Source organism: Ixodes scapularis, unplaced genomic scaffold (genome assembly GCF_016920785.2).
Source record: "Ixodes scapularis isolate PalLabHiFi unplaced genomic scaffold, ASM1692078v2 PGA_scaffold7__128_contigs__length_106722199, whole genome shotgun sequence".
In the NCBI taxonomy this organism is placed as follows: Eukaryota; Metazoa; Arthropoda; class Arachnida; order Ixodida; family Ixodidae; genus Ixodes; species Ixodes scapularis.
Genome location: NW_024609882.1, coordinates 67,198,846 through 67,216,241, shown reverse-complemented (window position 1 = coordinate 67,216,241; position 17,396 = coordinate 67,198,846). Strand labels below are relative to the sequence as shown.

At 46.8% G+C, this 17,396-nt stretch overlaps 1 protein-coding gene across 1 annotated transcript in view; it reads right to left on the bottom strand.

Moving 5' to 3' along the window:
- Window positions 1-17,396, bottom strand: part of LOC115323635 (amiloride-sensitive sodium channel subunit alpha) — a 48,555-nt gene that overhangs the window by 11,398 nt on the left and 19,761 nt on the right. Inside the window, exons 3-7 of the mRNA XM_042286261.1 lie at window positions 16,618-16,772; window positions 15,794-15,900; window positions 12,685-12,845; window positions 10,159-10,263; window positions 716-839 (exon numbers count right to left, since the gene is read on the bottom strand). Coding sequence (XP_042142195.1) covers window positions 716-839; window positions 10,159-10,263; window positions 12,685-12,845; window positions 15,794-15,900; window positions 16,618-16,772 — 652 coding nt within the window. The remainder of the gene's footprint in view (window positions 1-715; window positions 840-10,158; window positions 10,264-12,684; window positions 12,846-15,793; window positions 15,901-16,617; window positions 16,773-17,396) is intronic.

Genomic DNA, 17,396 nt, shown 5'->3' with positions numbered 1-17,396 from the left:
GGGGGGGGGGGGGGGGGGGGAGAAAGGATGGATCATTAACCATCATTAACCAGTACGGTATAAATAGAAAGAACAAGGCGATTCAATAATCTCCGAGTGCATGATCAACATCGAAAGTATCTTTTTTTCGTACATTTTCACGACACTACAACAGTGCTTACGCAACGATTGTGCCCCGATCTCGATTCTGAGTGCCCGACTGAGACCTGATCTCATCGGACGTTGAATTAGAACTCGAGGTCAATTCGTGCACGCATTCAGTCACAGTTCGAAGGCGTTAAACTCGTCTCCCAGAAAATCATGGCTCTCGTGCCACACGGCGGCGGTGGCGCTTTGAGCGTGTTTCCGGCACTTCCTGTCTCGAACTCTGTTAGAAAGGACCGTGGCGTGGCATGGGACAGTTCGTCGTATTGCTAAAAGCACGCCTTCATGTTAAAGTGAAACAAGCTTGTGTACTATCCGTATGGTTTTCTTGTCATGTGCGAGCTCTAAATGGAATAGAGCACTCATAATCTGGATGCCACAGAGTCACTCTTTCCTCTCGCCATGATTACACTGGCATATGCGTTAATTATGTGCGATATTAAATTGCCCTTGCCTCCCAAGAATCAGCTCGCTTTAAGGTGCACTTCCCTTATTATCCCATATAAATCTTGCTGAAATGGCCGACTGTTAGTCGTTTGCATAAAATAATTGTCTTATTTAAAAGGGCTACCTCTTAGCATGTCGGGACAGACTGGTACCGCCATGACGTTTGGCACCAGGACCCTGATGTGCTTGAACGAGCGGCATCCGCACGCCTCAAATATGTGTACTTGATAGCAGTACTCTTCACAGGCCTGCGCAGGGGTCGGGAGAAATAGCTTGCTTTAAAAACTGCAAAACCTCTAGACCGGTGAGGAAGAAAAAAAAAAAAATAAAATGAAAAGAGCTGCGGAGCTGCGATGTCTTATAAAAGAAACGTCAAAACTCCATCGCATTTCGGCTTTTCTTTAATGAGGGTCATATTGTGCTGGTTATATTGAGGCAGACCTCCTTTCTTCACTCAGCCCTTTCACGGTGACAGGACGTGTCCACCTGCTTCCGTGTTCCTAGCCAAACGCTATATTCTCTTTTCCGGCGTACCATTGACACAACGAACGCTCTTATACTTAGTGGGCTGACATTTCTGTTGAGCGATGTTTTTTCAGTGCGCTCTATTTCTTCGCGGGGCACTGCAAGCCAGCCAGAGCACTTCTGACAAGCGAATGTATTCTATTAGAGAATGGACAAACAGATTAACCGTGTTGACTGTGTCCTTTGTATTGAGAGGTAGCTTGCGTCACCCAGCCTAGAAACATTTGCACCTTTCTTCTTTAAGTTTCAGGATAACGTTTGTCTCTCGTTAAATCACCTACCGAACCCGTTTTTAAGGTTATCGAAATTTTTAAACCTCCTCCACTAATCTTCTAATTTTCTTGTTGTGATTGTAATCCTTTGCTCCCACGTTGTTCTATCCGCGCCAGCTGAACCTAGCACTTCCGCCAAATCCGTTACCTTTTCAGGGAGGGTAGGCTCTTTGAAGAGGATGGCACCACGCACTTCAAAACAGCATGTTCTGGTGTCTCGCTATTACTATGGTATACGGCATATATCGCTATCTCCTGAAATTTAGTCCTATATTTAATTTTCCTTAAATCTCTATAGTTCTGGGCCGTGATGATAGGATCCTTGACACCCACTGGGGCGTTGCTGTCGGCGATGCCCGGAGATACCGCTGACGCTCACGTTGCTCCGTGTTTTCGTTGGTGATGCAAGGACGGTGACGCTTCAAGTAGGAAACTGGTTTAATATGAGGTGTATTTACACAATATTTACAATAGAGCCGAAAGTACAGTTCATTCTCTAAACCTCCGCGGTCGCTGCTCAGATATATGTTTGTTTTTTCTATTTCTTTCTAAATCTCACATCGGCTCCCTCGACTCAATCTCAGTTACTCTAATCTCTCTCGATATTCCTCATCAAATGCCGCCGGTCGACTCGTCTCCAACCTCCTGCCCCTGACTTCCTCGGCCCGTGCCTCTCTTCCTCTCACATTCATGTGGTTTCGTCCCGGCGCCCGGGAGGCAGCGTCCCCCGCTCTTTTCCCCAATTCAAGACGCGCCCGTGTCCCCCGCTTGTTCTCCTCTCGGCTCACTTCAGAGAAAACACGGCGTCGCCGAAACCGGTTGCGGGACGGCCCTCTTAGCTCCCGCTTTGCAGCTGTGTTCAGGTCCAGGCGGTCTGTGCACGACTCAGAAGAGTCCCCTCCTGTGCCACCCGGTTTCATGACAAGGCCTCAAAGAGGAGAGAGCTTCCTTGGAAATTATAAAACACTTTATCGGACTTAGATTGCTACAGCTGACTTCCTTTCCCTTCCCTCCCCCCATTTTAATTTCAATTTCGTTTACCTTCTCTTGCACCTAAACCTTTCCCTTCCCAACCCCATTTCTAATGTGCGCAAATGTGTGGGTACTCAAATGTCGACTTCCGAGTTCGGTTAATTTTTTGTTGTATGTTTAAACGTTTTATACACGAATTCCCGTGTACTTGTCGTGCCCACCGCGAATCTTCCATCTCCGTTTACCTTTGTTAAAATTTATATTTACCAACTCCTTCACTGCTTTCAAATCACTATCAGCCCATGTCCCTTTGTACCCTCTCATTTGGTGTTTTCTCATACGTTCCCAGTGCCGATCTGCCCATGCTTCTTCTCGAATTTCCAATCGTGATTGAACGTCTGAGATTATGCGCAATACTCCATTCACAAAAGATAGTCCAGACGCCATCACTCCTTTTCATGTACCCCTGACCACCTCAGGTCAATTGCTATTCTACGGTGCCTTGTGTTTTATAACAGATGAATTTATGTACCCTTTTCTAATTATATTTCCCCCGTATTCCTCTAGATATTACTTTCAGTTCTTGAGCCATATACCTTTCGATATTTATACTCTTCTACGTGGTTTATTACAATATTTGATGTTTCAGGTGGTTTCTTCTTTTCGTTGATGAACACCATTACTCAAGACGTGTTACGTTAAAACTCGGGCCCAAGATGTTTCCTTGTTTTCCACGTACCCCAATTAGTTCCTGCTACGTATGTACTTTGGATGTTTAGCAAGAGTACTATGTACTACGACCCCTTTCGAAAGTGTGTCTTCCGTTGGAAGCTGTGGAATCCCTGCACGACGGCGGACACACGCACGAGCTCCTCGCGTCCCATTTCGCTTCAGCTACACCAGCCCTCGTGCAGAGGGTACAAGCATCAGAGCTACCCGCCGGCTCCCCTTCCACGTTCCGCGGTGTCGGTTGGCGAACGAGAAGTTATCACATTTCTTAATTACCACCAGTCTCAAGTCTCCTCGTTCGTGTGCAGCACAGAGTTATTATAATCTACGCTAGAGGTTCAGCTGGCGCTACTGTGTTATTACAAATTGAAACAGACAGCAACCAGTCGAATATTGATTTCCGGTAAGGCATTCCTAAAAAAAAAAGTGGGTACGTTTTTTTTTTTTTTTTTTTTTTTTTTTTTTTTGCGTTTGATTATCAGAGCAAATTGAAGCAGACAGCAGCCAGTCGAAAATTGAACTCCGGTAATGCATTTCTACAGAAGAAATCGGGTGCGTTTTTTTTTTCTTCTCTGCGCTAGATCGAAGCAGACAGGAACAAATGGTAAATTGACTTTGGGTAAAGCATTTCTGCGGGGAAAAGCAGGTAGATCTTTTTAGAGTGCAGCTCTTAGGGGCCCGTTTCCGGCTTGAGCGGCGTGGGCGGCGCACTTTTTGCACCTTAGTAGGTCCTCCGGTGATGCACCTTTGCCGCTATTTGATTGGATATGTCGTTTCGTAGCGTACGCTGCACTCGCACGTAAGGTGAAACGTAGTATGGTCGACGTGGGAGACTAGGCCTAGACCAGTCCCGCTACGAAAGCAAATACACGCAAAGCACTTCCGGAGGCGCGTACTTGCGACACTTGTTTGCTGCATACTAGGTCCGTCGATATAATTTTCCAAACGCTGAACGCTGAACGACGGGCACTCATAAAAAATAACGAGGTCAGCGTGGTACGTTCGCTGAGCGCACCGCAAACGCCGACAGCCCCATTTGTTATCGTTTGAGACCGAAACTATGGTGCCTGGAACGCGTCTCCGACTGGTGTGTTTACCGCGCCCACAAAAAGTGGTCCCTCGATTTCCGCCCGATGACGTCGCAGAAGTGCCATGCTGTCGCCAGTCGCGATCCTGGCGGCGTCCCAACGGCTGCGTTGTATGTGGCAGACGCCTGCTTTGCTGCACGTCGCACTCCAGCGTGGCAGTCTACGGAAGATTTGGCAGCCAGAAAAGGCAAAGGGTACAAAGCACCAAAAAAAAAAAACACGGACCGAGACAAGAACAACGACACAGGGCGCACTCTCAACTGAAGTTTATTAGACAAAGTACACATTATTATTCCCAACGGGAACACACAGTCATCAATCAATCCCTGCCCAGCTCATATTTTAAATACTCATATTCCTCCGTAGATAGGGCCACAAAGACGTTTCGCTGATACACTTGTTTCCTCTAGCCCTAATCTCAAAAGCCTCATGTAGTTCGCGTGACACTTTGTTTTTGTATTTTGCCAACATGTTTGTGCAGTTGAATGACAAGAGCATCTGCCGCGATGAACGGCGAGATGCCCTGGCAGTGTCGTCCTAGTGGACGCTGCGTGTTTGCGGGCTCGATCATTAACATATATGCCTGTTTGCCCTACATACACTCTAAAAAAACTTTGTGCGTCTACTTTCACGCACAACGCTCGGAGAGCCAATCACCGCAACTTACGGAGGCAGCTCAGCGAATGACAATGCCGAAACATATGATTAGACCAAAAAACGCCGTCTGAGTTGTGATATTAAGCAATGCAAAACGTCACGGTTGAATTTCTTGATGTAACAACTCAGACTGCGGTTTTCGGTCTAAACATGTTTCGGCATCGTCATTTGCTGAGCTGCCTCCGTTAGTTGCAGTGATTGGCTCTCCAAGCGTTGTGCGTGAAAGCGGACGCACGGGCATTTTGTAGAGTGTAGCTTAACCCACACGGTCATCGGAATCTCATACACGACGCCAGTCGTGCAATCTCTGTACTTGTTCTTATGCTTAGTGTTGCACGGGTCTATGATCATTTGGGGATTATTGATTCTTCGGCATAATCGCGACATCTTATTGGGCGCTGAAAACGCAACCGGGACATCGCAACGTTGAGCCGCCTTCTTCAGATTGTGTATGACGCCGTGCATATATGAAACAACCACCGGCCCTTGAGGTCTTATCTCGCAGGATGGTTTTTGTAATGCCTTAAATTTATTTATGAGGCTCCCGGCTACCTCGACCAATGTGCTTATTAAGTATATCCCCCTCCGCAATCGATCTAGCTGTCTCAACGGCCGGTGGTTATTCCATATATGCTCGGCGGGCTGTAACGCATGACTTTCTTGTTTTAGAGTGCAGCTCTTAGGGGCCCGTTCCCGGCTTGAGCGGCGCCGCCGTCGCCGTCGGCGTAACCAAGGTCATCCCAAGGTCACTTGACCCCCAAGGCCATCCCAAGGTCACGTGACCCCAAAGTCACCCCAAGGTCACGTGACACGCAAGGTCACGTGACTCCCCAAGGTCACGTGACCCCTCCCCCAGGGTCACGTGACCCCCAAGGCCACGTGACACCCAAAGTCACGTGGCTCCCCAAGTCACGTGACCCCCGGGGTCACGTGACCCCCAATAACGTCATCAGTGACGTCACTGATGACGTCACCGGCATCCGCATTGTCAGCGTCATCATCACCGATGACGTCATCAGTGACGTCACTGATGTCGTCACCGGCATCCGCATCGTCATCGTCATCATCACTGATGACGTCACCGGCATCCGCATCGCCATTATCACTGATGACGTCATCGTCATTGATGACGTCACCGGCATCCGCATCGTCAGCGTCATCATCACCGATGACGTCATCAGTGACGTCACTGATGACGTCACCGGCATCCGCATCGTCATCGTCATCATCACTGTGACGTCATTGGCATCCGCATCGTCATTGTCACCATCACTGATGACGTCATCAGTGACGTCACTGATGACGTCACCGGCATCCGCATCGTCATCGTCATCATCACTGATGATGTCACCGGCATCCGCATCGTCATCGTCATCATCGCTGATGACGTCATCAGTGACGTCACTGATGACGTCACCGGCATCCGCATCGTCATCATCACTGATGACGTCACCGGCATCCGCATCGTCATTGTCATCGGTATCCGCATCGTCATCGTTACTGATGACGTCATCGGCATCGTCATCGTCACGTGACCACCCTTGGTCACGTGACCCCCACCCAAGGTCACTTGACCCCCCCCCCCCAGTACCCTTCCCTCCTCCTCCTCAAGAGCTGCGCTCTAATTCGGCGTTACAGGGAGTTGTAAGCGGCTTTCACTTTTTCCTCCCTGCTTGATTATAAGAGAAAACATTACGAATAATTATAACGTAGTAGACAGTTTGAAACATTTATCATTTACGCAAATAGAAATATTGGTCAGTTAAAGTGTTTTTCTGTGAAATTCACATAAGTAAAAACTGTGGTAAAACAGCTTCCTGCATGCATTGATGTGCGGTGTTGGGCAATATCAGCGCGAACACGGCGTCGGCGCTTTCTGCATGGGGGATTTACGTACCGGGCGAGCGAAGGACATGTGGAAAACCAAGAGAGACGACGCAGTAACCCTGGATTAGTAACTCCCTGTGCACGTAGGCGGTCAAATAAAGTGAGGATCCAGTTAATGTAGTCTGTTATGTAATAAGTAAGTATTGCTTTATTCGATCTGCCGGTTCATATCTGCGTAGATGCTTGTTCCGCGTTCAAATTATCACTCACACGCTTGAAATCTTTGAAAATGGAGAGAAGCCAGAAAACATTCGTCCGATAAAAGCTATATAGAAAATAATAAAAAGAGCCACCTTTCATAGCCCCACGAAGTTTATTCTTCACGTTTTGAACAGTTTTAACCGGTTGTAAAAATGCGCGACGGGTCATATATGTCACAGGATCGGCGTACTAGCAAGTTATATAAGCGTCATTGGAATTCTGGCGAACCTCGACCATACTCTTCATTCCTTACGATTGTTATTTTGCTTAGATTCGTCGCTCGTGTTTACATAAGCTTCTGTGGAACATCCGTTTGGGCCCGAAAGATAGCAGAGTTTAACATCGTTCGCTGATTAAGAAAAACGCTGTAACCAAAGCAATTACACTTTTACAATGTTAATAAAGGTACATACTGTCCGATAAAACCCAAATAACAAAATTCATTTATGTTATTTACCGGAGAAGAGACAAAATGCACACCCGTTTTTCCATAAGAATGTGCAGGAGCACAGTAAAAGTAGATGGGTTGCTGTCTGCTTCAATATGCATTCCAAAAGTCGAATAGGCTCTAGCGCCAGTTGAGCCTCTAGCATACATTGCAGAGTTATTATAAAAATCTAAAAAAACTTCCCGTTTGTTTTATGGTTGAGCGTATGACTCGCAATATCTAGGTCCTGGGTTAGATTCTCCTTCGGGAAGTTTCAATTTTTGTGATGTCTTCTCACTTTAATGCTCTCGCATGAAAATTAATAAAAGGGGACTCAGTGGTATCACATCTAACTGCGAAGTTGGTTGTATCTGACCAGGCTGTCAACCTCAGTTGCCCCACTTTCCCTTCCATAATTCAACCCACAAAACCAAGTTTGTAAACTCGGCTAACATAAGCATTTACGGTTAACTACGGTGCAGTTTGATGTTGAACGGCGACTACACAATGCTTGCAAGGAAAATTTTTGAGCGAAGCCTGCTTACAGGGTTGCATTGGAAAGCGCCGTCGACCGCAGGCAGCCACAATGAGCTATACTCGTGGCTTCAGATTGTTTCCAACTGACTGATACCACTCAACCCAGTCTAGCAACTCTGACAACCTCCAATGTTGCGGCGCCGAGGGATGTCAGAGCTCGGGGTCCTGGACACCCGGCTTCTCCGAACATTTTCCGATGCCTCATCCAACAACTCGTTACCCCTCATGGGATCGCAGCCGCAATTACGATCCGATGGTGGTGATGAAACAGCGACCACATCGTATGATGACAAAAAGTCAGATTGGACGTTTAGTGATTTATACAGCGTAAGGTCCGTTCTCCAGGATGGAGAGCCACTGGTTTACGCTGTAGATGAGCTATTTTGCCAGTGCAGTACAACTGCTAACCTGGGGTCCTTAACGTGCTCACACAGTAGTGATACACGACCGCACGCCGGTACGATGCTCGTCCAGATCAAAACGGGCATGGGTGGTGATTGAACCCAGGATCCCTGGGTTCCGCAGCGCGAGCTTTGGGTCTACATGCTCCGAGCCGGGTGTGCGCTTTAGCCCACTTGGCCACCGAACCCCCCAACGTATAATGACACTTGTTTCCTTCGTGCCTGTGCGATCGCTAAATAAACTAATCACATGCAATGAATGAGGCGCGATCCTGCACTTTTTTTATGTGATTGGTTTAGTGGGTGACTGTAAACGACAAAGACGACGAGCGCGCGCCGTGACGATGAATTTTCAACGCTGCTTGATTGGCTCCACAGGATTGTAAAGTCGGCTGCGGTCCGACTTAACTTGAAACGTATGGCAAAGCCCTAGTGCTGAATGTTCAACGTCCCTCGAAGAAGAGACTAGGCACGACCGCGGTGTCAGTTTTCGGCTGGGTCTTGTGTCATCGCCGACTGAACGCGAGTTTCGTCAGAACGCTGACACAGCAATCGTGACCAGTCTGCGCCCTGTTTTGGCCTTCTTTAGCTGACGCAGAAACTTCAGTACTGTGGTTTTATTAATAAGGAGGTACTGCCTCAGCCTCAGGAGCACCAATCGGCAGCAACTTGACGTAATTTGTTACTCGACACGCTTCAAGAAAAGTCTCGTTCTAAGAACCGCGAGCTTTTTTAGAGCGAAGTTTTCAGCTCTGAGAGAGCCACCATGCCTGTGGCCAGTGTTGGGTAAAGTTCATATCTAAAAAAGTACTCCGAGTGAAGTGCCAAGTAAATTAGAGTTTATGAACATCAAGTGAAGTAGTACGCACACCAGGCGCAATGTAGTTAAAGTAAAGTGCTATAAATACAGTGTACTTTCAAAGTAAAGTACAAGTAATTATTAATTATTCAAATGTTCGAACATCAACCAAGCCCTTCTATAGGGACCCTAGGTTTCGAGGCCTATTCGGCATCTTCTTCAGGGGCGGCTACGGCTATGGCCGTTGAGGAGCAGCGTCCTTTTCTTTTTTGCGATGTCTTCTCTACGAAGTCAATGCGTAAAGTCTTTAGGCATTGACTTCAGAGAGGAGACAGCGCAAAAAAGAAAAGGATGCTGCTCCTTAGCGGCCATAGCCGTAGTCGCTCCTGAAGAAGAGGCCGAATTGTCCTCGAAAGGTAGGGTCCCTATAGAAGGGCTTGGTTGGTGCTCTAACTTTTTAGTAATTAATTAGTCCCAACCAGAAAGATCTCTGTCAAAAGTTTACTTTTAAGTGCTTCTGAACACAATCTTTTATTGTCTACTTTCATTCCCCTACACAGTGTTTTTTTTAACTGACAGGCGTTGTCCTAGGGGTAATCGGGGGTCATGAGTTATTTTCGTAGGTGGAGGAGGATATTGGATGAAGTCAAGTGGCCACACTGCAGTCCTCTTACTCTAGCTGACCAACTCTTCAACACAATCAACTTATAAGGCAATTATTTGTTGACAAATCATCATTTTGTAATACAAATTTAAAAAAAAGACAAAATTCAGAAAATGTACTTTGATGTCGGGAGTTGTACATTTTTCGGGAAGTGCCAGGAAAATACTTTAAGTAAAGTACAAGCTCATACTCGGAGAATGTGCTTAAAGTACTAGTTTTCTAAACCAACTTGAAGTAGTACTTTGAAATAGTACTTTAAGTACAATGTGCCTAATTAAAGTACTCCCCAAAAACTGGGTGTAGCCTATAATCTCTGATACCGTGACGTACCAACAACCGCCCCACTGGCTTCGACTATTTTTCTGCAAGCGTCGATAAGGCATCTAATTGAAAACACTCTGTACGCACTCGTTGGGTGTACCCTACTCCCGGGGCGACGTACTTCTTGAGCTCCTCGGGCCAATCTTTCTGGCAGGGGTTCTTGAAAGGTGGTTCGAGGTTTTTGGAGGTCGACTGAAAGCAGCGAAAGAAAGAGTGCTCCGAAAACGAAAAAGGGACATAAACGATAATACAGACATCTGTATTCTTTCCTATGTCCCACTTTCGTTTTCGTAATTTAGCCACCAACAAGCTAACTATCCACAAAGGGTATTCGCTGATCGAAATTTCTGCACATATCCGAGGAGGTTCTGAACGACAAACGGAATCCGCATCCTCCTGCTTTTGTTTAAAGTATACGTGGGTTACTCTAAGTTATTCGCACTCTGGCTGTAAAGTTTATTTTAAACAACTTTCAGAAAAATCTAATAGATTATTTTCAAACACAACCGCCCAGATTTTAACTCAACTTCGTCCAGCTTTCAAAAGGCTTGACTATTCACTTAATGAAAGATTGCACACGCTGAATGTTGTTATCTGTCGTGAACGTAGACGGCGTCCGACCTCCTTCTTCGTGGCTGATACGGGTCCGTTTTTCGTTAAACCTCTGCATTCATTCACATGCAGTTTTTGGTAACAAAACACTCGGTCCAGACTCTGCGGAAAGTCTTCCATGAACATCGGCGCCAGACACGCCCTCAGACTCCGAACACATAATCACTGCACGCGGCTCTACTGTCACTGAACGCACAACTGGAGCGGCCGTTGTTTCTCGCACCGCAGTCGCAATGGTGCTGATGTAACTCCTTCAAACCTACATAGCCGTGAATGGAGAAAAGGCTACAAGATACCAAAATTACTGATAAGGTCGACAATTGCGAATAATTCTGTACCTACACTCGTAATATCCCAGATCTCAGTGTTGCCGCGGTCAAGCATAGTACCAAAATGTGGCTATGAATCACTCAATAGCACTGACAGCTTCAGCAGTGCCGGGTGTGGTGAGTCATTACCATCTAATTATCGAGTTGCAGCCAATAAGCTTGCAGTTTTGGCCGATAAGAATGTCGAAGAAAAAATTCCAAGGCAACACTTGTTAACACTGTGAGTCACGCCCTGCCTTTCTTGAGATGTCAGTGGCAATAGCCTTAGACATTTGGAAAGTCGAGCTTGATTACCCCTGTTCACCGGGTTCGTTCCTTGGCGAAATCCGTTCAGCGATTTCTTAAGATTTTTTCTTTATTGAAGACAAAATGTGTTTGAAACCGAACTGAAGCCCAATAACGTGACGTAGTATCGTCCAACCAATAAATGAACACCCCAAATAACTCGCTATGGTTATCATTCACAATTTATCATTTGAAGATTAAGTAAGGTTGAATATTTATTAAACTTTTTTAAATACGCATCGTAACGCTCTGTTGCTCATACTTCCGAAGAATGGTGCATTGTCGTTTTAAGCACGCCAAAAAGCAGGAATTTCAAACGCAATTTATAAAAAAGCAGACGCAATATTTTAAGTATTCTATTTAGAAATCAACATCGTTGTGGTTTAATGAATATAAGTAAATTGAGAACAGGTAGATATGTTCTCTTATCATGATCCCTTTAAGGAAACGACAGGTAAGGTTTACGTTTTCTGAGCGGAATCGACTGGGGCGCTAGCAACATTCTCATCACAGAGCCGGTCACGTGAGCTTAAAATTCCTCTCGCTGCTTTTTTGACCAATGGAATCGATACCTATATTTACAGAAAACCGGCCCAGGAGGATTATGGTTGTTCTCAATTTCAGTCCCAATTTGTATCGTCACCCCAGGCACGTGTCCAGGGGGGGGAAGGGGCATGGGGCCCGGCCCTCCCCCCCCCCACCCCCCTAAATCTTCCATTTTGCTGGGACCCCCCTCTCACCCCTCCTTCTCATAAAGCATTTTGTCATGGGCCGCCCCCCCCGAAACAAAATCCTGGCTACGTGCCTGCCACCCAGACCCGTTCTAAACTGTCGGACCTTCCCCTAAATAACCCAATCCACTCTTTAAAAAGAAAAAAAAAAAGATATTTCGACAATCCCGATGTTTATGTGAAACCCATCATAACTTAACTAAAATTCGCGAAACCTGGAAGCGCAACTATGATTGTGAATATCTTTATTTGCTTTCATTTGCGGGTTAAACATTTCTGACGGGAATTTTTACATTTTTAGTGTGTGCATTCAATCAAAAACTCAGCGTTCTTTTCGGACCACGCGGGCCATAATTGTCTTTTAGCCGGAGATATGATGGTCAATGTCAATCTTTTTGTAACCGATAATAAACAGCACAAAAAATACAGACAAGGACAAGAGACAACTTTCGAACGACGCAAGCGCTGGAAGCTTTCGCACCTTCCCTCTTATTCCTGTCTGTAATTTTTTTTTCACGCTGTTTATTTTTGATTACCATTAACCAACTGGGCTGCATCACAAATCTAATCCAATGGTTTTGATTACTACTAACGAACTAAATCAATGCATGCAAGAAATTTCTTACGAAAATTCTTTGGCACCCTGTCGTGTATACCTTTAGGACGCCGATGTAGGTCGTAGCTCCCGGCGGGACGTAGACGGCGTTGTCGAAGACCTCTTCCCGAGCACCCGCCTGGTTAATCATCACGTAGAAGCCGGCTTCTACGGTCAGCGGAAGGAACTCCTCGGGCTCCATGTTCAGCGACATCTGAAGACCTACAGCGCGTGTGCGAGCATTACTGAAGCGGTATTAAAGTGGTAGGTGTATTTTGTCAACCAACCTCACTAGCCCGATTACCACGAAATGTGTAGGTCGTTCAGTACGTAACCGCTACACGACCTGAGAAAAAACTGCAACCGTTGCCAGGTATCGAATTCCGGTCACCGGCGCGGAAGCTGAGTGCGCTGCTGACTGAGCTACGGACCCAGCACGCAGGAACGGGGGGAGAAGAAGCAGGTAGTGTGAGAAAGCGCACGAAGCGGAGATGGTTAGAAAGGGCAAGGACGAGAGGTGCAGAAACATGTGGTTTAGGAAGAGCGCGCGGAACAAGAAGTAAAGGAGACAGGAAATGGCGCTTCCCTTTTCTTTGTGACCCAGAAAATTCTGCGCAAAGGTTTTTTATCTGGGTGGTGCTGAAGGAAAGAGCGCGGAGTGTCACAAAGAGACAATGGTGCGACGTAATCCGTTTTCAAACAAAACCCTCTCCTAGTCACCACCACCCATCCCGGGCACTGAAAGACTAAAGCCACTGAATCACACTCCTCATACATCATACAAAGGACAGTTTGCAAACATAAGTCACCGCAATATCCGTGGTGCCATGTTTCTCCTTAAGCTCTATGCCATGCGGCATTCGAAGCACGGATCTCACGGCGACTTGCGTTCGAATCTGTGTGCAGGTTGTCTTTTGTATGATGACTAGGCAGTGTTACCCCGGCTTAGAGGTCATCCTGCCATAGGCGCCAGCCGAGCTAAGAGCACCAACCAGCTTATCATGGCCTTTGAGATTTTTCACGCCCTGGCTGTGCTCCTCAGGCCCTTGCATTCGCCGGTTGTTGCTGTGGAGCGCTTGGTGGCGTTCGCAGCTAAATCAAACTAAAACCCCTTTTATACGGAAAAGTAGCGCCATCCTTTGAAGAATGCCGCCTGCTATCTTGGCCCGATCCAGGCGACACTACAGTTGATGCGCGAGTGTAAAAAAGCAGAACATGAAGATAAAAGGTGTGTGTTTCAGAGAAAAAGGGAGAGGGAATGCCTATGCTGTCGGAGTGCAGTGCATGCTATGAGCTCATGCCGCCAATCAAAGAACACCGACTGTGCAACGTCATGGCTTTCATCGCCTTTCTTTGAGCCGATCCTTCGAGGCTGGTAAACCGTGACAGTGCGCTTTTAGCCTGTGTGTATGTATTTGCGCGTGTCTTTCAGCCTTTGACTGCGCTCTGACTCAAGTATAGTAAAGCCGTCTGATATCTTGGCCCGATCCAGGCGTCACTACAGTCAATGCGCGGGTCTAAAAAAGCAAAACATGAAGATAAAAGGTGTGCGCGTCAGAGGAGGGAGAAGATGGCGCTACCTTTCTTATTCAGGGGCGTTAAATGGAAACAATTTAAAGACATAGCCGCGAATTATAGTTATCACCATTATCGTCGTTCTGCGGAATTTAGGAGCAGCGCGAAATCTGCTCCCCGCCTCTTGCCGCAATCCACAGACCTTTGGCAAGGACGGAAGTTGTTCGAAATTTGAAGGTTTATATCTTAAAGGGGCAAAAGGTGTAGAACCGATGTCCGTGCATCTAAGCGATGTTCAAAAAGCTGTTTTCATGCCTGACGACAAAACTATTTCTCTGTCTGTACCGCAGGCCCAGAACGTATCCGCAGATGACAATCATGGATTCGCAATAAATCTTTCGTAGTGAGGTATGCAGTGAAACAGCACAAATACCGGAGAAGCGAATAAAAATTACGTATCAACAGAGATCGATTTATCTGCCTCTATTCTGATGATGAGAACAACAACATTGCAAGCTTCATGATGAGGGATCACACCTGACAGAGAGCTTTGAGGCGACTCTGTTTCCGGTTTGGTTATGAGTGCCACATGCAGAGATCTAGAGAACTGGCTCGGGTCGCTTTTTCTGCTGGGCAGCCGAGCGTTTGGACAAGCCGGGGGCAGAGCACGCGATAAATCTCAGAGGCCATGACCTTATAAAGCTGCAATATTTAAACGCGTGTGTCGGTACGGCCGGCAGTCATGGCGGCGGTCGCGTTTCTCTCCACTAACACGTTCCCCAGATGGCACTCTTAAAAACACAAGTAGTACCCCCTCCCCCCCCCCCCCCCCTCCTCACCAACCACAACTCACCTCCCGTCGTTCGACGTGCCGTAGCTGCAGTGTATGGTACTATGGTACGTACCTGCAGTGTATGGTGCTATGGTACCTGCAGTGTATTCTATGGAATACACACGTTTCGTAGCACAGCGCTTAGATGGCGTTCCACCGTACTCTATGGAAAACACAGTTATGAAACGAAAATCTAGATCGCGCTTCAAACGACGGAAGGCGGACTGAAGTGAGTGAGGGGGGTACCCCCTTCCGCGGGAGTTCCACAGCTCAGGTCATCTAGTAACGTTGGCTCAAACTTAACTCGAAGCCGATAGCTGACGCAGCAGTCGTTTGATATCTGTATGTAGTGTTAGCCTTCGCTGGTGACGCAAATATGTCAGCACTACGGCCTTGTCTTCTAGGGGGTGTTTGCAAGGCACTGAGAGAGGAAGACGCACAGCAGACCATGCACAAGGCTGCACTAGGCGAAATGACTTGGAACCAGCGGCCGGGATAGGCACCGACATCGCGCCTTCATCGATATTCTAAATTTGGCCATATTACTGTAGTTTAAAAAATTTAATATTTTAGTTGAAGAAACTTCACAACATTGGTAACGTCTACACCGGGGGTCGATACCCGACCTGCCGTCTTGGGGGACGTGTTGGTGGAGAGGAAAGCGGACGGCACTATGTCTGTCGCCCGCACCAATCCACGCGTTTGGGAAAATTACCAAACATACAGCCAATTTTTGCCCCGCCTTCTCTCTACGTCCAGCCCAGCTTACTAGCTGACATCACTGACATTTGTCGACCGCATAGAACATGGTATCTCACGTTACCTTGCTCAGGATCTGACATTTGCATTGCCTGCCAGCTGAAACGACTGCTGTTGCAGCCCAAGCAGTAGCAGTTCCCATAACGCGACACCAGTCGAAGGTCCAACAAGCTGAAAAGACAAGGGCGGAATGGACGTATAGAAAGTAGAAATTGCCAGACTGCAGTTATTCATGCCATTCCAAATGCATGGTACGTGCACGCTAAATATTCCATACTTCGTCTCGTCTTATGACGGACCAAAACCGTAGCTACTGAGCTCACTGGATTCATTGACTTTAATAGTTACAGGCCGCCGGATCCGGTTACAAGCCAGTTAGGTACCCCTCAACATATCTCTCAGGCGTGCGTATCAGTATCCACGTGTCTTCTAACTGGTAACCCATTGAACCCTCCGGAAGGTAACTTTGCCAGCGGGGCGTAAGATAAAGTATAGCTAAGCACTTTTGCTGCACTGAAAAACTTGTCAGCTTTGACATAATTTGTCTTAGATCATAGCAGAAAGCAGACTAACCTTAAACAGTATAAATAATAAAGACCAGGTTTATGTCCGTCTGACCATCTATCTCGCGACTTTCCGACACAGGGTTACCCTTCCTCAATCTATGAGGTGTTACTGACCTACACTATCTCTCTCTCTCTCTCTCTCTCTCTCTAATCTTTCCAGTTTCACGTGGCAGATTCAGCGGGAAGAGGAAAGAGAACGCAGAAAGTTCTCATACATTTTTTTTTTTCATCCTTCGCTTTCGGTCGGTTGGAATGTTCGTAGATGGAACCTCTTCCAGTTACTTCTGCTATTCGCGTCTTGCAGACTATGTGGATGTCTTACTGAGTGCTGAGGCAGTCTCCGTCTTGAACCCGGCACTCGAGGATCATGTCTTCAATCTGGTGACCCAGGCGCTCGGCCCGACTCAAATTGCGGCGCTGTTCGACAGAGATCCAGGTCTTCAACCTCTGAGTCAATTCCAGGTCTTCTTCGTCCATCTGTAACTCGGGCACAAGAGAGGAGAGCGCGTGTAGGAACGCGGCGACATTGGAAGCTATCTGAAGTCTGCTAAAAAACTACAGGGTTAAGAAAATTGTTTCCTGTTCATATAAACCTATATTTTTCTTACTGAAATATATTTTGATCACGAAGCTCACTGTAAAGTAAGCCGGAAAAACTGGTTTCTTCACTTAGCGAGCTTTACCTTTATATTAGAGCTACGGTTAGACTGATCGTCATGTATCATATACATGATTTCGGAATTATCTCAGGGCATGCCTCAACCACCTTCGAGGTATGTTTGCAATTCATACACAAGTATGCTTAAAAAATGTCTGGGAACAGTTTTTTTTTCCTGATTAATGTGACAGGACCGTTGAACGACGGGGGACTCAAAAGTAACCGGAAGGAATTTCTGGAGGGTGGGCCGTTCTTAGTACCAGCTTCCGCCGCTAGCAGCGCTTAGCGGTATGCCCTCTTGAGCCAGTTTGCCGACCGGCGTCGTCTGCTAAAGCTCCGGCTGCATGTTAAAATTTTTTGCTCCAAATGCTTCAAAAATTATTCCTCTTTCTTTTTTTTTTCTTTTTTTGCAATGTTTGATTTGAAGAAACAACGTGCGGCCG